The sequence below is a fragment of the Hydractinia symbiolongicarpus genome, chromosome 3 (assembly GCF_029227915.1).
Source record: "Hydractinia symbiolongicarpus strain clone_291-10 chromosome 3, HSymV2.1, whole genome shotgun sequence".
Lineage (NCBI taxonomy): Eukaryota > Metazoa > Cnidaria > Hydrozoa > Anthoathecata > Hydractiniidae > Hydractinia > Hydractinia symbiolongicarpus.
Genome location: NC_079877.1, coordinates 20,446,747 through 20,470,325, shown reverse-complemented (window position 1 = coordinate 20,470,325; position 23,579 = coordinate 20,446,747). Strand labels below are relative to the sequence as shown.

Genomic DNA, 23,579 nt, shown 5'->3' with positions numbered 1-23,579 from the left:
ATTTGAAAGGAATTGTACCTTATTTTTGATGAAAAAAATGACAAATATCATAACCATAATGTGAGATACAATTTATAACATTTTTTTATACGGTTATAGTTTACAGGACAACTAGACAATGGAGGAAGGGGTATACCAAAGTTAACTAACTGAAAATATACAAATTATATGAAATAATTGTCAAAAACAAAACAACACAAATGTTTTCTTAACGATATTGTGCGCGACGTGTTTGTAGTTTAAAAGTTGCTATAAAGTTTATAAATAGAACAGAGAAAAAAATATATTTTATTTGAATTAGAAAATTACTATAATTTATTTATTATTAAAATATTTGGTAATAACATCCTAAGCATGACTAAATGACTTCAAAATGATCCATCCCCAACAAGGAAGGAATATTTATTTTGTCAAAATTTACGGTAGACGCCACAAACGGTACTGTCATAGGAACGACGTATTTTAGGTCCAGCATGAGAGAAGCGCCCTCCGTCTTTTGCATTTTATTCACGACAGCGCGAATTAAATTTCCCGGTACACGTGGTTCGTACTCGTTTGGTGGTGTGTACATGGATAGAATTTTTTGTACCTAAAAGTTAAAAGCACAATAACAAGTTAGCATGCAGTAGTACCCTTCGAAACAAGTTGGCAAATTCATTCGCTGGCGTAAGACACGGATTTTTTTATACCGGATACCGCACCTCCTTTATTCAATACCGACTTCTAACAAACGCCACACATTAATAACACAGCTTTCTTATACAGCGCTTGTGTGGAGGAGGGGGAAAGGGGTCCGCAGAGACAGAAACAATACAAGCATTATAGAGAAAACTAGTCGTTAACCCGTGGAAAAATCCACGGGGTCGACCGTCCTTTATATATCGCATTTCGTGTTTTCGTTACAGGACGCGTCTTTTGCGGACAGACAGACAGACGGAATACGGGTATTATTAAAGAGACTAGTCGTTAGCCGGTGGAAAAATCCACGGGGTCGCCCGTCCTTTATATTTACCCGTCGCAACAAAGTGGACAAAAATATATCGCATTTGGTATTTGTACGCATTTTAAATATTTCGTGTTTCCGTTACGGGATGCGGCTCTAGCGGACACACAGACAGACAGACGACGGCTATTATTAAAGAGACTAGTCGTTTACACTCGTGGAAAAATCCACGGTGTCGTCCGTCCTTTATATATTGCATTTCGTGTTTCCGTAACAAAAAGACAAACAGACGCAAAAACAGACAGACGGAATACGGCTATTATTAAAGAGATATATAGACAATATACTCTTTCGTTCCGAATCAATTTACGTGTCCGATAGCTTCTGGACCGGGCCGCTTTCAAAAGTGATACGTCTCGTATCAGATAGCTTCATTCGTTATTCTGTACATTTTATATTATTAAATGACGTTATGTTTACAAAATGCTATTAATTCGGCATATGGAAACAGGGCTGTGTCGGCGCGGTTCGTATGTGTTTCCATTGTACCGGATCATAAATTAATTCGGCGCAAAAGCCTATCCGATACAATTATTGTTGTTATTAAATCACACATACGGAGTAGTGTGATATGTTGGTTTACCATTTTGTCGCGGCGGTCTTCAGGAAAGTTTTATCACACTGGATTAAAGTTATTTCTCATTTCACTGGATTAAAAATTCTCTACTATTTTCTCGCGTAACGGAAAGCTCGCGATGTTGCGCTTAATTAAGATAATCAAAGAAGTTGTTGTTGCTAAAATTTTTCAAGCAAAAATGAAGCGAAGTGATTTTTTTTTAAAACCAACAATTTTATGATCTGTCCCATCCCACCCCGACAAACTTGCATCGAAGGACAGACTAGACTGGTTTGAGGGTGACGTGCAAAGGCGCCATGTTAAAATTTATGTCACAATAGGTAATATTTCTTTCTGTTTGTAGAGTTCCTCACAGCTAGCCAGAACCATTATAATGTGTATTTTGTCCGGAGTGATAAGAATGTTTAATAAAATTTTAAAGCAAGCAGAAAGTTTGACGACCTCGTCTACACAGGGCATTCTTAAAAATCTTAATTAACACGTCAGAGGTTGGGTTTAGTCTTGGCTAGTTTTTCTTCCTCTTTTGACACTATGTTCTAATTAGTTTTATGAACAATTTAGTTTGAATTTTTTCCTGCCCTCCTCAAATACACAATTTACGTACATGCAAGTGATGCAACTGGATGGAAATGCTTTATTAAGGTCTGGATCAGTATCATATCGACATATTCTTTGCAGGAACGCGTAGACTAAAATGTGTTTTTGTTATTTGTGATTTCAAACCGACCGCGGCTTCTTGTTGTTTTATTAATAAGGGGAGTTAATTTGATGACAAAACTACTCGTACGGCGCACACGAAATTTAATTTGTGATAAACTTAGTGGCTTTTATCAGACGAGATACAGTATCGACTGAAGTTTAACATTAACAAGCAACAACTTAGTTCACACGATGTACCTGTAGAGAATTTAACTTTGAGGTGATGGCAATTATTCCATCCACGTCATCTAGTGACCTCTTGTTTACTTGTAACAATTGCACAACTTCCGTGATCGGTTCAAGTTGGTCGACTACACCGAAATTTTCGTGCAGTTGATTTGTTCTGCACCATTCTTCTAGCTGCGTCAAATTAAACCTAAAATATTGTTTTAAACCAGCGTGAAAAGAATTAGGTATATAGGTATACTGTTGCCGAATAATAAGTAAAACTGCCCTATTTGAGGGGATAATGTCCCTGGTTGTGTACACTTAGTATAAAAAAGGTAAAATTGTCTTACTTTATTTGTAGACCTCTTGACCAGTGACACATATCCTTGCGTAATAAAATGTTGTTTACCATAGTGGCGTTGATGTAGTAATAGATCTTAGAGAAAGAAAATATAAAGAGATTTCGTTATTCGTCTTTCGTTAGCCCGTACAATACTCCCCCGGAATTCATCTGTCGCAACACGCAGCTACCATCTTTGGCTCACAGATGGAAAGTCGTATAGATACGCTGCAATTGGATCATTTTTTCGCTTTTTTCTTACTTTTAATTACAAATATCCTTAATTTCAAAACAGATCCGGAATAAAAACATTTGTGAAAGTTCATCCTACTATGTTATGTATTTCTTACATTTATATGTGAATAGAAATGGATGCAACAAATAAATAAATACAAGCGATATACAAACGGAGAATGCAACAAACATACGAAGAAAAAAGAAAACACACCTGTCGAAATATTTGTTTGATTAAACTTGGATCCACGCAGTGGGCATTTAACACTGCCAAGATAGCTGATAACTGAAACGAAAGTTTGCGTAGTTCACGAAGGGAAAATCATCCAGAAATTTGTTGCAAGTACTGATTTTCGCGAATTTAGCGAGTACAATATTTCTCGATTTTTAAAGCTTGAAAAAATAGCAATTCTCGTGTTAATCAGCATAAATATTATGAGAAATTTTTTACTTTATTTGTGATATCTTTGACAGTGATGATCTCTTCGGATTTCTTCTTCTCTGACTTAAATCTCCTTAACGTGGATACGACGCCAGGTATGGACTCATATTCCAACATTCCAGGCACTAAACAGACAAGCAGATGTATCACATGTAATACAAACGATATAAAGAGTTAAACAATAAACCCTAGCACGCACCAATCAAATTATTAACACGTGATTGTATATTGCTGGCCATGTCTTGGTAGATTTTGATGCATGTGTCACTGAGTACTTGCCGATACTCAGAAAGATCGAAGTTGCTCAAGCAATATTCGTTTTGCTCTCTCGTATTCATCGATTGAAATTGCTACAAACAAAACATAAACACAGGAAATTAGTCAGAATTAACTAGAATGTTTTACTGTTCCACATCATGACCCCAACTTGTGGTTTTTAATTGGTTTCTTTATAATACAATTATAATTAGACATCGTTGCACATAAGTAAGCGGCTCCATATTTGACAAATCACTTGGAACTTAGTTGTTATTCAGAGTGTCACTTACTTGCTCTCCACTAAACTGTTTCATGTCACAGTACAAACGAAATGTGTTGGCCAACCAGAATGCTTGCATGTCGATGTCACCAGGAATTTTCTACAAAACATATACGTAATTTTGGGATAATAAATCAGCCTATAAAGAAGGCCAACATTAGCACGTGAAAAAGCAGGTCTTTTGACGTGTCATAACCGGATTCACTAGCTAATGGTCAATCAAGGGCCACGTGTTTAAAAATACCCTAAATCATACAAGAGATGATTTGACTAAACATCACCGCTAATATTGGAAGAAACATCTCACCGTTACTCTTTTTTTTACACTCGATATCACACCAGTAAGGTAGCTTTGCATGAGCCGCTCGTCATTTATATGATCAACATATCGCAAACCCATGAACACTATATGAGCGGGTAGACCAGGTACTTCTTTCTCCACCGCAGTTGGCTGTATATCAAGTATCAATTTGGCCACCACTTCGGCTTGGTCGGTGGAAGTAAACTGTAACATTCCTTTTCGATTGACAGCCATTTCAGGTGTTCCTTGCTAAAATACGGTGTTCAGTCTATTAACACCAAGAAAGACCCGCGAAATAATCTCTTAATATTAATTCTTGAAACTCTGAGCCCCATAACATCCTCAGTACAATTTTGTTGGCATATCAGATTGGTTTGTGAAAATTTAATTTTTGCTACTAGGCTTAAACCAGCAGATTTTTGTGGCCGTTTTAACAGCTTAAGTGGTAAGAACATTCACGGCCTACATATCGAGCGATCACAGCCTAAAGGGGGCAACACGTCCACTTTTAAAAAAACCATATAAAGCATATGTGCCACTACAATCGCTAGAAGTAAAAAAAAAACAACCCGCGGCGCACTCTTCTTAAAATTATGAAATACTCGTGTTGTTCACCTCACACAGGGCAAAAAGGTCCAAGGAGAAAGTAGATGCAGCATGTGTAATTGCGACATACCTTACCAAACTGAACTGGTTTCTTCCTCATTAAACCAGCGTACGTCATAAACTAAAATTAATTCAATGAAAGTCAATAAAAACCAGGGCGGAATATTTCTAATCTCTTTCTTTTTACCCGTTCTTACCAACTTTCCAGCTTCGGTTAAGTTTCCATCGGATATTCTGTTTTCGATTGACCGACTTCTGCCAAGTTCAGATACATTTGATTTGCTTCTTGGATGCACGCCACCTATGGTGGAAAAAGAGTAAATAACCGTCTTTTTTGGAGAAAAATAGATAAGTAAAATCAGATTAAGCGTTACCTTGTTCTGGCCGTCTTCCAACCAAATTATTTCTTGGCGGTGAGGTGATGCTTCTCTCCAACGCCTCTTTCAAATGGCTCTTCGATTTTTCGAGTTCTTCGCGAAGTTCCTAACACGCCAAACAAGGAAATATGCAAAATACTGAAACAAAGGAGAAAAATATGAATAATGATTTGGAGCTCTTTAAAGAAAAAAACTTACAATATTTTCCATCGTCAACCGTGATATTTCTTTTTCAGCCATGTCGGGTATGTTGCTTCCAAGAATGATCTTAAGTAAGATAGCAAACAAATATACAAACTACGAATTTAAAGTGAATAATAATTTTTTAGAAACTTTTCACAAAACGGACCGAAAAGGTCAAAACATTTCGGTTACATTAAAAATATGTAAATAATTCTATTGGTAAATCCAAAGACAGTATGATTCCGATAACTCGAACTTTCAGTAACTGGAACTGTTTTAAATTCTTGAACACTACTTATATGTCTTACTAGATATGTCGAACACCCACCATTATCGTGATTTTAACTAAATTTTGTTGTATTTGAAAATGGTCAAACTAATTCAATTTTTGCTGAAATGCGTATTATCTAACATTCGATAACTCTAACATTTAATAACTGTAACATTCGATAACTCGAGCTGTTTTTGGTCCCCTATAAGTTGAGTTGACGAGAATACAATATACAAATAAAAAAAACACACCGGTTGATCTGACGCTTCTTTTCTGTTCGCTTTTTTTGCCAGCTCTTTGTTTTCCGCTCGTAATTCTTCAATCTGCTTTAACAACTGCGTAACTATCCTGTCCTGTTTAGCGAGATTTTCTTCCTCGTCTTCTTCAATTGCTTGAGCAAGAACACCCAGTTCCTTCTTTATTTTGTCGTTCTCGCTTCTTAACATTTTATTTTCTTGTTGCAAATTCTTACTCTTATCCCCTTCATCACTCGCCACTTTTGAGATGCTCACACTGATTTCGTGCTCTTCTTTGAGCAACTCGACCTGTTCGAGTAACATATCCCTTTCGCGAGTAACTTCAAATAATTCCAAGGACAAATTGGTGACTTGATCTTCACTTAGCGGTATCTCTTCGGTCACAATTTCAGATAGCTCGTCTCCTAAAGAAAATCAATTTATCTTTGTTTCAGCCAATACACAACTCAATATTTTGCACACGACAACCGCTTATTCCGATGTTGTTAAAAAAATATTTAAATTCAGCATCCCTTACACGAACTAAATATCGTACCAGAGTTCACCGTGCTCCTTCTCCTCTTCTCAGGACTATTTTTTTCGATTTTGAGTTCCTCTTGCAAGTTCGTGAACCGCTGCTCCAACCTCGTGTATTCACCAAGCATTTTCTGATGACTAGCTCTTTCGGTGTTAAACTCTGCTACTAATTCTTCGCGTTGCTTTTCAAGTTCTCTCTTTAAGATAGCTACAACAAGTACGTCACAAACAAAATTTTGACAAACTAGCTTGACATCATACAGATTTAGCAAAACAACGCAAACGTTAAGACTGAAAACTACTTACATTAGGGCGTTGTCTATTTCAGTTACTGTTTTCAATTTTATAAAAAACTTCGGCATGGTGCTTAAAACGTCTGAAGAAATTGCTAGATAGATGTTTTCGAATAGAAAGAAAAAAACTACAAAAACCTTCACTCTCCGCCTTTTCTTCTTCATTTTCTTTCTTTTGATCTAACAAACTTTGCTGTAGTTCTTCCATTGCTTTCTTCAACGCTGCTATTTCCTGTGTAAGAAAACAACAACAAACGGTTAGTGTGACGATTACTTCTAAAAAGATTTTGGAGCGAAAGAGACAAAACAAAAATGTGAAGGACTTAAAGATAATAACGGATGACAACATTCATATATACCTCGTCTTTCTGATTCTTCAGGGATTCGCTTTCATTTACCAGCTTTTTGTTTTCCTCTGTGACTATGGCAACATTATTTTCTAAGTCGTCCTTCTCTTGTTTGAGCTTTTCGGCATTCTGCACAAGGTTCTCCCACTGCGGTTTTAATTCTCGCAACTCTCGCACTTCATCTTCGATGTATTTAAGCTTTATCACTTTCGCTTGCACCAATTCTTTTTCCTTCCTCTGAAAAAAAAACAGTAGCCCAGTTCTTGAATTCACGTCACGATTGTTTTTTTAGTAGTAGTGGGCCATGTTAGAACTACAAAATTCGTGGTCGTTTTTATAAAACTTTCAGACATAAAAAACAGAGGTGTTTTAATTAACGCATGGTAATCCTATAACAGTTTCTAAAGCTGGGAAAACATTAAAAATCTATATACGAAGTCATGTGCATACATGCCTATTCCCCTATTACAAATTAACTTAAGAAACGCATTAAGAAACATTTGGAACAAAATCTCGCTAGAAACTGAGAAACGTTTGGAACAAAATCTCGCTAGAAACTGAAACATTTGGAACAAAATCTCGCTATAAACTGAGAAACATTTGGAACAAAATCTCGCTATAAACTGAGAAACATTTGGAACAAAATCTCGCTAGAAGCCGAGAAATATTTGGAACAAAATCTCGCTAGAAGCCGAGAAACATTTAAAATTAGACCCCTCAAGTTTTTATTTACAACAACATTGCAACATGTTCAATGGCACAATAAAATCGCACTTCAAAACAGTAAGAGCATACTTCTTCTGTCAATTTTTCTTGCAGCGTCATCACTTTCTTCTCCATTCCTTTCGTCAACGATTTTAAATGCTCCACTGATTTTGCTTCAATCTAAAAGAACAAGCAAATAGCACTCATTCTTTTTCATCGGTCTTACTAACTTTCGCAGTGAAACAAGTACTTACCTTCAAACGTTTCAGTTCTCGTTTCGCAGCTTTACGACGGACACAGCATTGTAAAAACACAATGCTTTTTTTCGCTTTCAGAAAACTCTTCCTCACTTTGTAACCTCTAAATCAGTCACAAAATTACCCGTAGCACTTTCCTACTAAAAAACATAAAAGTTATAAGTAGTTTAATAAATACCTCCAAACTCTTTGAATAACAACACTTTTATTCACTTCTAGAATGGCTCGCATTTTCCGTCGAACGAGTACGCCACGGATAGCTGACTGTATCAATATAATGTTCCTTCTGATTGACTGATATTTTTTATGAAGTTTGTGACCACGCCAGACTTTCTGTATAGTTATGCATGCATATGTCTCTCGCAAAAACTTTGCCAATCTAAAACATCAAAGAATGAATGAATGAATGAATAAATGAATAAATGAATAAATGAATCATTCAATAAATGAATCAATACATGAATTAGAGAAAAAAGTTAAAAAAAAGTCAAAAAAGGAAAAAAAAACCTTCTAGCTTGATGACCTTTAATCCAGGCTTGAATCAAAATAGTAGCTTTTCTCAACTTGCGATATTTTCTGCACATGATCCAAGATTTGACGTTCTTTTGTATCTTGATGCAACTTCTCTTCAACATGTCACTTCTTAATCTTTCCAGGTAGGCTACCTGTGTCACAAATTAAGCAGGAGAACATGATGTGAAAGAAATATGGCAAAAGTTCAGAAAGCGAATAAACAAAACTTACAGCACCAGCACGAAAAAATATTTTTGTCTTTCCAAGTTGAAACTTGTCCTCATCCTAAAGATATAATAAAATTAATTTCAGAAATACCGGCTATTTAACAGTCTTTTCACAACAACAACGAAAACGCACAGCAGAAACAACAACAAAACAAAACGTGTAAATAAATTCGCTATATTTGCGTACTTGTATGTGACTGCTCAAAATGTTGTGACATGTGCCATGCAAGCTATCCCAATCTATACTCTTCCATGGTATAAGCATTCTATATCTGTCAAAAAATTCTTTATACGTCCACCTGCACAGAAAAACAAATAAATAAAAAATACAACAATACCATATTTATTCCTTGATTAAGCCTTACTAATATCTAACTATACAGTAAGTGCACTAACTTATTAATATGAATTTCAGCAACATAAAAGATTTGCGACACAACAAACCGTCTAGTTTAGGACTCGTTCTCGTTATTTTCTCACTGTTTGGTTGCAAGATTGCAAATTTTAGTGTTAATTTAGTATCCACGGATTTGCACTAAGCTTGTCAGCGTTAAGACTGTCAGGATGGAAACTGTGTGTACCTAGATGGATAACCTGCAGCACTAATTCTAATTGTTTCTAGAACTCCACAAGCTCTTAGCTGCTGTACACATCTATGTAAGTCCAGTTGAAATGCAGCTTTGTCATCGTTTGATTTGATGCAGCGAACGTAATGAGGAGATGTTGAGTTCAGAACCTCCATCAATTTTTTTAAGGAGTCCCTAAACTAAAAAAAAAGGAAAGATTTTATAATGACTTTAGTATTACTCTTGATTGTCCGTCAAACACTAATACATTTTATAACCATTATACAAATTAAAAAAACAAAAACAGATGTAATACAAGAATAGCTAACCTCTGAGCCAACAGTCTTTTTAGTTCTAGGTGCATGAGATCCAACTCGTGACGTTGTTCTCTTACGTGGTACATGTGCACTTGAAGTGTCGTTGCTTGAAAACAACTCACCGACGAGCTCATACTAAAAGCAAATGGAATTGTTGATAAACATACTTCTAAACTTGACTATGAAACTATGTAAAATTTATTACTTTTACATCTTGCATCTTAGAGATCTTTTAATTTAATTTTATAGAATTTTTGTTCTACGGCTTTAACCGGTAGAACTTTAAGATGGGCTCTTTTTTTTTGTCGCCATTTTTACTATCGAGACTAGTGAAGCACAGCAGGATAGCAGTCTAGTGTAGCGGTACGGGAATTATTAGTTTTTGAGTGTTATAACAGACGACTACTCTGTTGCACAAAGTACAAAAACCTTTTATTTTTACAAATTAATCATTTTGCATATTCTTTTATGTTTAGTTGGTTTCGCCAGTACCAAGCTATAACAGTCGTTTGTTATCTTTTAAGTGATCTGGAATTTACCGGAGCTAGATTTGTATTTTGAACAACGAGTTTCAACAGGCTAAAATTCGTTTTAAATAACGAAATAAGTTAAAAACAGTTGTTTTTATTGATTTTTACGTTTCATTTAGGTTTCATAAAAGCAGTGTTTACAAACTTGAACTCAATTTTTTCTACTTTCATATTTTTATTCTTTTTTTAATTATTAATAAGGTGAACACTTTTTTCTGCAAAATTAATTAAAGTAAATACTCCCACGTAGAGGAGTACTAAATCAGTAATACACCGTAGAACTTCCTGCCGAAACGGCTGGTTTATTTTTTTTTCAAAAGCACACAGAAAAAACTTTCGGAGTTGATATGCTTTAATAAAAAAGAAGCTTCCTGCTAATACGGACAGTACGGATAATATCTGAGAAAATGAAACTTAACACTTCTGTTGTCTACAAATACACAAATCGTTACCTCACTAGCTCTTAACAATGCCAAATGTTCCTCGTTAATAAGATCTCTGTTTTTCTCAACAAATCCATTGCAATCGTATATCACATCATCTGCATAATGTCGAATTATAAATGCAACATCTGACATGCGTGGTTTCACAAAGTGTTGGGCTTTCTTCAGATGCTGTGCGTACAGCTTTCTTGCCCATGACTCATCTGCTCCTTTTGGCATCTTCAAAAAATAATACAAGTTAAAATGTGATAAACTGTCTAAATCTGCACCATGTATTAAAGTTCGCTAGAAGGTGTAAAACTGCATTGCAAGATAAAACAATTTGACTTTATAGAAGACATAGTGAAGCGAGCAAAAAAATCCTAGAATCGATGATAATCACTTACACGACACTCTTCGTCCAGCAAGTCTAGAATGCCAAGCTTTAATTCGATCAGGTCTATGCATGGCTGATTATCATAGAAATCGATAAATGACCAAACGATCTGTTCTTTAACATATTCATCTTGCTCAAGTTTAAAAACATGCTAAATTAAATGTGTAAACGCTAACACAATGCTGAATCCATTTCACCGAGATCAACTCAGATATCACAAAATCAGTTGTACAACGAAAGTGTTTTTGAAAGCTACAACATATTTTTGTGCAAAAAAGAATGTCATAATACCATGTTTTTTTTTAAATCAGTAAGGATTGAAATTTTTCCCTCAAAATCTAACATGAAAGGTAAATCATCCCTACCTGATTAAACTGCTGTTGTAGTTTCTCATTTGCATAATTTATACAAAACTGCTCAAAGCTGTTTACTTCAAATGTTTCAAATCTATAAAAAAATTAAATTCTTTAAAGAATAATTTTGGAAATAATAAGAATTTTCTGTTAATGTTAAGATGAGTGTTATTTGTACGATAGGTTCTGCTTGGAAAAGTTTAGAGAGATATTCTCTGTTGACTAGAAAATTCTTGTCAATATAGTTACAAGGTAGGTTGTTTGAATGTTATGCCAGAAACAGTAAAATTACAGATAAGTAAAAAAGCAAGCTAGGTATTTGTAGCATTGAAAATGTTATTCAAATCAGAAGATTGAGTTGACTAGGTTATTTGAAAAAAATAGTGAATAATAAATGAATAAAAATCTACATAAAAAAGGTCATTAATTTACCTTGTCCAACTCGTGCTAGTTGGTAAATGCACCTTAAAATTAATCAGATTGCTTAAAAGTTTGAGCTTATAATAACAAAAAGATTTAACAGCATTACCCATAAATGTCTAAAACACCGATAAACGATTTTCGCTGTGAAGTTATTGCCAGGCTTGAGTTTACATGTTCGACTATCCATTTGAACAATTGTGAGTAGATGTGTTTTGCTAAAGCATCGCGACCATTACTCGCCTAAAAAATAGGAAAAGTTTAAAGAACACAATTAAACTTCGTTATTTATGATGAAGTATATATACCTCTCTCCAGGTTAAAGGCTTCACATATACATCTCCAGTTGCAATAATTTTTCTGGCACACAGCCATTTATTCAGCTGGCCTAAATCAACACCCAATAAACTTGACACCATCTGTGCATGAAAGTCGTCTTGCTAAGACAAAGCAATACCTTTTGTTTAAAAACTTGTAATACAGGTTTGGTGCCTGTTGTTAATGAAACTATTGATTAAACTATCTTGTATATGCAATGTGAGACATTATTTGTTATTCAGATATGTGAGCACATTATTATATACCTTAATAAGGCATTGATCTTGACTTTTATTAGTTGCTATAATTGAAATATTTCCTAAATGTAAAATTGATGCTAGAATTCTCCAAATCATGCGCTGTTGCTCACTGTAGATACCGAGTAAGGCCAGGGCTTCGCATGTATCTTGAAAACACTTTTGATCGTCTACGCTCGGTATGGTGGGATTTTCACCTTGTTGTGTGTAAAAAAAGTCATCCGAATGTTCTATGGCAGAAAAAACCATATCAACCAAACAAAATTTTAACTTTCCTTCTTTTTGAATCAAAAATCAAGCAAGAACATTTAAGAAAAAGCAAATTATTCTGGGGATAGTTGTTTTTTTTAACAGTCGTTATAAAGATGATAGATTTTCTGTGGAACATATGAAGTTATGCTGCAATGATTCTTCACAATAATAAAGTAGACCTCATACTTAAATTTAATTCTTGAAGTTCAGGCATGTCGCAGCTTGCACATAGCTGATAGAATATATGATAATTTCTCTCATCCTGTGCCTGGTAAACCACTCTTGATTTTTCCAATAAATATGTTCTCATGTTAGCGCCAATGATATGATACTTTTCGTTGAAGTTGATTTCAATATATTTACCAAAACGAGAGCTGTTATCGTTACGAATAGTCTTGGCATTTCCAATTGCCTGCATTTTGAAAAATATATCAATCATACTGTTCGCAAATTCCATAAAAACAAATTGGCATTTAACAAAAGACTAGCGCATCTCCTAACAACAATTTGTCAAACGTGGCCAGAAAATAATTATGAAATTTCCATACCTCCATAATTGGATTTGATGCAAGTACTTTCTGTTCTATCATCGTTTCGGTAAGAGAACCTCCCACATTTGCAAAGTATCTCATGGTGTACTTTGCACTGACTGTCTTGCCAGCTCCACTTTCTCCTGACACAATGATGGACTGGTTAAGACCAAGGCTAAAACAAAAACAAAATAATTTTGGGCGTATAAATACAACTTAATCTTACATTTTTTCCCAGACATTTCACTACAGTATATTTACTTTTTAAAGGTTGCCTCCGACCTTATAACAAGTTAATTTTTAAGCGAAAGAGATCATTATAACATTACAGAAAAAAGTATATTATTTAATGAGCAACTTGAAAATAAAACCCCAGATTTATTTATTCTATGTTTTTATAAAACCTTCAGCTTTGATCGCCATTATTGCAGCATTAAAAACACGCTTTAAAAACTTGTATAAAATATCAGGATACCTCATAAGGTCACAAGAGCCAAAGGTATAGACTACAGTCTTACAGCATGAAAACTGTGAAGAGAGATTTCGAAATTAATCATTTAAAACTATTTTTGCTAACCTAATTCTAATTAGCTTTAAAAAATATTATATTGAATATCGTAAGCATGGTTTGGTGTATAATAAGATGTAAAAATAAAAGAGCAAAAAATCAAAAATTATCTTTTTTTAAAGTGCCAAAGGATAAAAATAAAGCAGGAAGTTCTCCAAAAACTATGTTGAAAGTCATTGTTTTAATCAGACGATGAGATGCCAAATCGTCTTATCATTTTTTTGCAATCACATTCCTGAATCGTGCAATATTGATATTGGGGCAGAAAAAATCCATGTCAATTTTGATGTATGTGATCTTGGTGTTTAGGAAGCAGTAAATTGTCGAAACGCAAAAACGGAACCCTGCTGTTAGCGCAATTATGGAATGCAAGGATTTTTTGATATTTGAAGCGCTTTGTAGTGAAAAAGGTAAAGAAAGAAAAAACGTATTTTTTTGCGTGACATGTCTTAGGTGTATAGTCACATGCAGTGGACAGAGAGAAGGGTTGCCCACCAGAATAAAATGAGCCTTCGTCATACCTGCCTAAAGACCCTGTGAAGAGCAAATTGTAGAAAACTTTCATGAATAACAGGACTTTTCATTTATTTATTATTATTTTTTTAATTTGTATGTATTATTTATTTTTTTATTTCTTAAAGTTCATATTACACTGTCTACATAATGGAAAACCCATCTTAAGTGGTTTTTTAGGAGCCACACGATATCCATATATCCTGTGTGTGCTCCATCAGATTTAGGATATGCATCACAAATTTTTGTTACTGCGCATAATTGGATGCCTCTTCGCACAGATTTGAAAAGTCTGTTGTGTCCCCATCATGTGAATTAGCGGTAAGCATCATAGCGATATGTTCTAAAAGAAATCTAAGCCGGATGTTCTTTTAAACCAATTTCTATAAACATCGTGCTTTAACTGGAACATTACACACTTACTTGTTAGGATCGTTATTTCTTGGAGAAAGATATGTCGATTCTGTATTATACATACCAACTAAAGCTGTTCATAGATTTTATTTCCTTAAAACAATCGGGTCAAAATCTTCAAAATTGACAATACCTCTTATTTCTAAATTATCTAAAGAATATACTTTTGAATAACTTAATAATCAGCATAGGAAAATATAAGGTTACGTACATGCCGCTGAAATAAACACACCTTGTAGGTTATCTATATTGACTCTTGTTTTTGACAGCAAAAACAATATTTGTGGTCACTTGACTGTAACTGGCGCATTTACATCACGAAGTAGTGATAAGGTTAAGCTTTTTTAGCTCTTTCTTTATCACCATCACAGTGATAAGTTACCCACGATGAATCGGATAAATCCCCGCTCCGTTTTAAGTCAAACTAGAACACAAGTACAACGTTAACCCCTTCTGATTCCAACTCATCCAAAGAAGACATAATTATTGCAGTATTTAAATTTGTTGGTTTTGGACAAGAACATAATAATTTTGCATTGTGCAAAATTAAAGACAACAAAGTTTTTTTAGCTCTGAATCGTTGATTTTTGATTAACAAATAATCTTCGAAACATACCAAGCGAACTCTATAGATGTTCAGTCAACGTAGAAGGCATTCTATGAGTCTTTGGTCTCTGTGATGTAAATTATGCAGCCATTATGAATTTCAAAGTTCGAAAAGAAGTGTGAGCATGATAAAGTCACATGAAGAGAGGTAGCACAAAATTTGAAAGTTTATTCACAATTATTTGTTGTACTAAACTTTTCTGTAAAAAAACAAATGTTATTTTCTTAAATACTTATATGAATATACTAAATTATGGAGCATCAATATAACGTCAGAGGCAACCTTTAAGTATACGTTTGACCATTCACAATAACAATACTTCCTAAATTTCCTTTTTGACATGCTTATTTTAAAGGTGGGTTTTCACTTAACTGAAATGCACTAAATTGGCTGATGTTAAACAACGTTAAAAGTAGGATCGCTTCCTACTTATTGTCAATTAAGTGGAAACACACCTTTATAAAATTCTTAAAATTATGTTTCATAATTCTCATCTTTGATAATATAACAAAGTCAAGCAATTAAATGTTTTTTTTTCTCTAACATTTTCATTACAAACTCTTTTTATTGTTTTTTTAGGGGTAGAGGTAAGTGTATTTTGGAAGAAAGAAATACAATTAACAATTCCAAATATGTTTTCTTTATAAAGACCCAAGATATATATTAACTATTTAACTTATGTTAAATGTTGTGTTTCCTACCAAATTGCACAGCATCTTTTTCACCAGGCTAACAGTTGTATAAATTTATGTAGGAAAAATGCATCCAAAGAAAATATAGTTTAGAAGATATAGGTTCACACTTACTGTGAAATTGTTTTTTCATATAATCTTGACAAAAATATTATTGACAAAATGATTTTAATAGAGAAAGTACTAGGACAATTTAAAAAAAAATAATCAGATAAAATTGCCAAAGAAGATAACTTTGACTTTCACTTGAAATTAGCTCACTCCATGCTTTTTTGTGCTTCATATACTACGCTTTCCTATTCTATTTCTCTAGTACTTTTATGAAATTTCCTTGTATCATTTAAAAACTTCAACTGAAAACAAAATTATATTAGTCTGGAAACAGAAAAATATTTAATTTTGTTATCCTGTTCTTATTGATGAACATGATCATGAACCTAATTTGGAGTAGCTTTTGGCTTTGTGTTAACAATCATAAAATATCAACTATGATATTCGGAAATAATATTAACACTCTTTTTACTGCGATCAAAAGTTTAGATATTTATAACCATGTACGCATTTTTAACATCGCGCTAAAAAAAGATTTAATTCTTCTCAGAAACATTTGGTTTTCTCATCGGGCTAAAAAAAGTTTTGGTTTTTCTTGCAAGTGTTTTTTCTTATCGCACTAAAAAAAGTTTTAATTCTTCTCAGAAACATTTGTTTTTTTCATTGCACTGAAGTTATACAGAATATGCTTGTGTTGTTTTGAAAGTTATATTTATGCAGCAAGTTATTCTCCTCCCATTTAAAATAATGTAAAAAAGGAATTTTTTAAAAAAAAAGCTTCTAGTGTTCTTTTAATGTTTTTTTGCAGTCTTATTAGAAAATCTAAATAAATTAAAGTGCAAATTTTTTACAGAATATAGTTTAGTTACCAATATTTAAAGTCTTTCACAGCATTAAAGTTTTTAAAAATTATAACAAAGGAGGGTGTTACGACAAGCTTATTCTGCCTTGTTTTTATATCATTTTTCCTATATGGTATAGACTATTTTAATCAAAAGATTATACATTTTAGCTAGCGTATTTTCACCATAACAAATAATGAAAATGAAGGAGGGTGTTACGACAATATTAATCAATCTGTTTTTCACTTAAAGAATAACAATTTTAGCAAAAAAATAATCTCACTATGTACCTAGTGTACCTAGTAAGATTATTAATTCTTGTTGTAAATCACGTAAAGAAATTAAATTTGTAAGAGCCCAATTCGGTTTTAGGAGTGTGCAAAGGCATGCGTGTGCAAACGAACACATTAAAATGAGAAGACTAAAGATTCTTTATAACTTGTTGCATGTAATAAGATACAACATTTCTTTTGTGTGCAGAACAATAACATTCGGATACTTTAACAAATAAATTCATGTGTGAATAAAAGATGTTCGTGTGCTGAAAGAATAGAGACACGAAGGGTAATTAAATTTTTAAATATTTTCTTGTGTTAATCCCTTATCCACTGCGGTAATTATAAAAAACAATAAGCCACACAAAAATTTCATGTGATCCTTAAATTTCACGTGTAGGACATGAACTTTTTTTGAATTGTTTTTGACATGCAAAAATAGATCATAACAACGGATATATAATAAAAATGAAAGCTTGTGTAAAGGTAATAACTATCGTGCACATGTAACATTACATTCAGGCGGTACTGTAGTTCCTTTCCTAATACTTGATAAATGTTACAAGGTTAATAATTTATTTTTTTAGTTCTTTATAGTATACAGACAAAGAATATTAAACAAATATCAGTTCTACTACAAAAACATTATTCGACTTACGTAATCATGCTTCGAAAAGCATCTTCAGCAACAGCAAAAATATGAGGATCCATCTCACCCATAGGTTTACCGCTGTACGCTGACACAATATCAGATCCATACAAAGGAACATTTTCATAAGGATTTAGGGCAACCAGTACAATGCCTGAAACACACAACGAGAAATTGAATGCCTAGTAATTAATCACAAAAATTGACTTATTTTCGAACATGTGATAAAAATTGATATGACTCGGTTCTCTTGGTGGTCTGAATTAACAAAGTGCAAAAAACTGTTAAACTGTTTTATTCTTTACAATTTTTTATATTCTTTTTGTAATATTTTTTCCTTGCTTCCTTACATTAGTTAAATCAAATACTGGAGCCAAAGAGTCAAACACTCTTGCTCCATTTTACAACAAATTCAACTTACCACAGTAAGTGTATATATCATGAGAATTGATGAATCTTTCTTTTAAATTATGTAGCACTAAATTTTAAATTAGGGAGGTTACGGATATCAAAAGTTGACGATATCTATAGGCTCTGGCTACTCATACAGGAAAAGGCATCAATATTCTGTCAATTTAATTGACTTCAAGATTATTAGTGCAACATAAAGACTTCAATAATCTTTATGTTATTGCATTATTCTGATGCAAGGTGTCCAGCGAATTTTTTGGATCAAATTCAGGGTCATTTACTGAGTAATGTGGTGACTTTTCCTGTTTTTTGTTTGAATTCTCAGGGTCTTACAGAAGTCTCAACATGAAAAAACTATAAAAGTAATTTATTTATGGAATATCTCACTGAAACCTGGGATGAAAAAAGTGGTGTTTCACATCTTAAAAGTACAAATTGGTCATTCCAATAGTTTTAACAAACTAGTCATTACAAAATTTTTAGGTGATGCAGTGTATATAGGCGAAACAAAAAGAAAGTTTAAGCAACGAGTACAAGAACATATGCGCGCAGTGAAAAACGGAGATGTGAAGAAAAATGAAATTGTGGACCGCAGCCGGAGCAGAAGTCATCAGTTTAATTGGGATGAGAAGAAGATCATTGACAGAGAATCCAGAACAACGGCCAGGAAGATTAAAGAAACCACCAACAGTGTAGCACGTAACAAAAAACATAAACAGCATCTCGTATCAACTTCCTGAGATTTGGTTACCAGCCCTACAGAAGAAGTAGTTACCTACATCTAGGTCCGAAAATGTTAATTACCGTAATTAACTGTAATTATCAGCTCGTTTCTGATTGGTTAATTTTTATGAATTTCGATCCTCTGCAATTATATAAATACATGCTCAACATCATCATCATCATCATCATTCTCGGCCTAACGTCCGTTTTCCATGCTAGCATGGGTTGGACGGGGTATATTAATGACCCTCTTCCAATCTGATCTAGACTGTGTTAGATCTAAACTCAACTTCCTCTCTATCAAGTCTGTCCTTATAACCTCCTGCCAAAGCTTTCTCGGTCTGCCTCTGGGCTTTGCCCCAGGAACTATCAAGTCTCTACACTTTCTTACCCAATTATCATCCTCCATTCTTTCCAAGTGCCCCAGCCAATTCAATCTTCTTATCTGGATAACATCTTTAATTCTACGGAGACTTAGCCTGCATCTTAGCTCATCTGAACTCTTTCTGTCTCTCAGACTGGCATTACACATCCACCTAACCATTCTCATATCATTCCTTTCTAAACGGTCAAGATCTTCCTGCTTCACTGCCCATGTCTAACTACCGTACAACATAACACTTCTTACACAGGCCTCATACAACCTACCTTTTACCTCAATTGACAGGACTCTGCTAGTCAATAAAGGAAGTAACTCTCTAAACCTTTTCCAAGCAGAACCTATCCTGCAAGTAACACTTCTTCCAACACCCCCTTCACTGCCCAACATATCACCTAAGTAACAGAAGTTCTTAACTATCTCTAACGAGCCACTGTTGTACATCATTAAAGCTGGAAATACTTCATTCTCTATAATCTCACCTTTGCAACGCTTGCATACAAACTGTATGCCAGCTCTTAACCTTCCACTAATACTACTGCACTTCTTATGTACCCAATGCTTGCAAGTCTGACAAAAAATTGAGTTACTACCAACCCCTTTCCTGCAAACTCCACAAGGCCACTTTCCAACTACAAGGTCACACTTGGCTGCAATGCTACTTATCATGACTTTAGACTTTGCTGTGTTTACCTTCAGCCCTTTCTCTTCTAGTCCTTTTTTTCACTTCTTAAACTTTTCAACTAATTCTTCCATCGACTCTGCTATGAGAACCAAATCATCTGCATACAATAACTCCCATGGACAACCTGTTCTGAACTCCATCGACGGCGCTTCTAAGACTAGAATAAACAACAAAGGATTAAGTACAGAACCCTGATGTACACCAACATTTACACTAAATTCATCACTAAGTGAATCGTTAATCCTGACACGACTTCTAGCATTGCTGTACATAGACTGAACCATCGTAACTAGCCACTCATCCACACCTAATTTTCTCATAGCCCACCAAATAACTTTACGTGGCTTTCTATCAAAAGCTTTCTCTAAATCTACAAAGGCAAAATAGAGATTCTTTCTCTTTCCTAAATACTTTTCCTGAAGCTGTCTGAGTAAAAATATTGCATCTGTAGTGCCACGCCCTGGAACAAAACCAAATTGCATCTTATCTATATCAATTCTTTCTCTAAGTAACTTATCAATCACTCTTTCAATAACTTTCATTACTTGATCAACCAACTTCAAACCTCTATAGTTACCCCTTTCTAATGCATCACCCTTGCCCTTGAAACAATTCACTATTACACTCGACTGCCACTCACTCGGAATAGCACCATCCTTTATAATCTGGTTAGCAAGACTTGTAATAAGCTCAACTCCAATATATCCAGATGCTTTTACCATCTCTGCAACAATACCTGATACTCCTGCAGCCTTGCCAATCTTCAATTTCCTAATAGCCTCCACTACCCATTCTGTCTTGATCTGCATAGCTGGCCCTTCTACGACATCATCATCAGACAAATTATCCTCGTCCCAATCAAACTCAGTGTTAAGCAACCTCTGATAATAATTCTTCCAAGCTACCCTTATCTCCTCCTCTGTGCTAGCCAAAACACCTTCATCATTACGTATACACTTCTCACCTACAATATCTTGATTAGTCTTCTTCATTTGCTTTGCTATCTTGAATACCTCATTGCGCTGGTCTTCCCTTCTTAACACATCTGCAAATCTGTTTCTCTCTGCTTCTGATTTTGCCTTATACACTGCTGTACGAGCGCGACGCTTAGCTTCTAAGTAAATATTTTTACTACCACCTGACTTCCACTCTTTCCAAAGTTTCCTCTTTTCCTTTATACACTGGTCAACCTCATTATTCCACCACCAGGTCTGTCTATGTCTAGCTGGTCCTTTCGTCCACCCACAGGTATCATCAGAAGCTTCTAGAAGACAATTCTTCAAAGTAGTCCAAGTACTTTCAACATTGTCACTATCACAATGACTATTGTAGGCTAACTGCTGAACTTTTGCACTAAATTGTCTTGCTACAATCTCTTCCTTCAGCTTCCAGACTTTTCGACGGGGCCTGTACTGTCCCTTGGCTTCTTTGACACTCTTTAAGATAATATCACAAACCAGCAACCTATGCTGGGAAACACACTCTTCCCCCGATATAACTTTCACGTCATTCACCACTTTCTTGTCTGACTTTCTAACCAAAAAGTAATCTATCTGTGTCTTACAACCACCTGACTCATATGTTATCAGCCTACTCTGTCTCTTACTGAACGATGTGTTGCAAACCACCATGTCCGTTGCCATTCCAAACTCAAGCAATCTCTCCCCTTCCTTATTTCTGCTCCCAAATCCATAGCCTCCATGCACACCTCTATAACCTTCAGATGACTTCCCAACATGACCATTAAAGTCGCCGCCCACCATGACAAGTTCAGTGTCTCCAAACTTTGATGTGACTGCTATTAACTCATCATAAAACTTATCTTTATCTTCCCCACTGAGTCCACACTGTGGAGCATAAACTGACAGAAAAGTGACAATCCTATTACCTATCAAAAACTTTATCACTATAATACGACTATTAACACGCATAACATCTATTACTTTTTCTACCCACTTCTCTGCAACGAATATGCCAACTCCTCCATATCCATCACTATTACCAATCCAAAAAAGCTTATACCTTGCCCTCCTACCTTCCACAAATCTCACTGAAGCTCCTCTCCACCTAACTTCCTGAACACAACACATATCAACAGATCTACGTTCTAACATTTCAACTACTTCACCTGCTCTACCTCTCAGAGTACCAACATTTACACTAGCCATCCTCAACCTAGTGTTATCTACCTTGTGATTTCATGTGATATCATTTTACTTTGCCCGATGATGGGAGAAGGATCTCCCGAAACGTCGCCTACTAAACTATCATGTTCAAGAAATGATAAACTTTCCACAGTAATATGAATACTGAACAGACAAACCGAAATAATATCTTCAATAAAATTTTTAGGGTTTGAAGATAACACAGTAAGCATATTATTATAGGAGATTAAAATACATAGATTGGTCAGACATTTAGGAGTTCGAAATATAGTGGATATAGGTGCAGATATGTTTTTGTTTGCGATTGATATGTAAAAATAACTAAAACTGCAAACATAAGACAAAAAATAATCACCTGCTGGTTCATGTAAGTAACTAAGGGTGGTCAGATCATTGCAGCCAACCAAAATGTCTGGATTTCGCAATGGTGGCAGGTGAAATTTGCTGCTTTTGAGATCAACAACAACTTCCTATAGTAATATTCTCAGTTATGACTGATCTGTTCAAAAATACTGGCCAGTGACATAGATGGGTTATAATAAAGAGAATTGGTTATAATAAACAGATACTTTGTACTGTGAAATATAAAGACTAAGCTTGCTATTTAATAAAAAAATTCTTAATAAAAATATTCTTTCTTTTGCGAAATTAAACAATGCAGGTTAAGGTATTTTCCTTAATTTTATGTTTGCTTGCACATCTGTACCTAGTCCCCAGAGAGTGATTGTAATTATATTCAATCAATGGTGATAAGTCCCACCTTTACCATTGGATAGATTTAAACCAGGATAGAGATATTAAAGATAAGTATAAAAATACAAATATGATCAATCAGATTACCCTGCCATCTTCCAGTTCAATTTCAAGTTGATCATTATGCAAATCTTCTAACAACACACCACCAATCCATACTGACTGCTCATCTGGAATCCAGATTCGTGTATCCTAAACACAAGTAAATTAGGGAAATTTTAGTGTTAAAAAAAACTTGAAAGGAAAAACATTTTCATGTGTGTGTGTAAGATATTCAGGCATATATATCCATGACAACAATAATTACCTTGGTGTAAAGTATTTCAGACTTCATTCTGTCCTTCACTAGCCATTTCACAAGATGTAAAGTTGAATCACTTTATTAAATGTAAAATGTTTTAAAACAGGATTAATAAAACTTATTAACATGTACAACATAATAAGCAAAATATAGCAAACTATCAAATTATCAGAAGTATCAGAAGTACAGGTGTGTAGGGAGAGTGATGAAGCTGGAATAGGAAAGTCTTGGAAGCCTAATAATCCTTCTCTTTTACTTCTATTTCAGTACACAGGAAACAATACAATATAAACTGACTTACAAGTCAGTTTATATTGTAATGGTATTAGTCTACT

The 23,579-nt window shown here is 34.5% G+C and overlaps 1 protein-coding gene across 2 annotated transcripts; it reads right to left on the bottom strand.

Annotated features, from left to right (window-relative positions):
• Positions 1-267: 267 nt before the first annotated feature.
• Positions 268-23,406, bottom strand: LOC130636162 (unconventional myosin-Va-like). 2 transcript variants are annotated; one of them, XM_057445787.1, is made up of 37 exons: positions 23,251-23,406; positions 23,031-23,135; positions 22,546-22,660; positions 18,249-18,305; positions 17,837-17,981; positions 13,235-13,391; positions 12,873-13,098; positions 12,444-12,664; positions 12,168-12,299; positions 11,969-12,102; positions 11,452-11,533; positions 11,097-11,237; positions 10,720-10,929; positions 9,750-9,872; positions 9,436-9,620; positions 9,042-9,153; positions 8,859-8,912; positions 8,622-8,779; positions 8,293-8,493; positions 8,112-8,217; positions 7,948-8,037; positions 7,165-7,389; positions 6,944-7,037; positions 6,532-6,720; positions 5,991-6,400; positions 5,484-5,552; positions 5,283-5,391; positions 5,106-5,209; positions 4,979-5,029; positions 4,309-4,551; positions 4,012-4,101; positions 3,663-3,813; positions 3,473-3,588; positions 3,236-3,307; positions 2,798-2,883; positions 2,478-2,655; positions 268-589 (listed from the first exon to the last, which is right to left on the bottom strand). In XM_057445787.1, the coding sequence occupies exons 1-37, from the start codon at positions 23,275-23,277 to the stop codon at positions 359-361; spliced, it is 5,199 nt and encodes a 1,732-aa protein (XP_057301770.1). In that variant the 5' UTR covers positions 23,278-23,406; the 3' UTR covers positions 268-358. The 2 variants fall into 2 exon arrangements, with proteins under 2 accessions (XP_057301770.1, XP_057301771.1); XM_057445788.1 differs by lacking the exon at positions 12,168-12,299.
• Between the last annotated feature and the right edge of the window lie 173 nt (positions 23,407-23,579).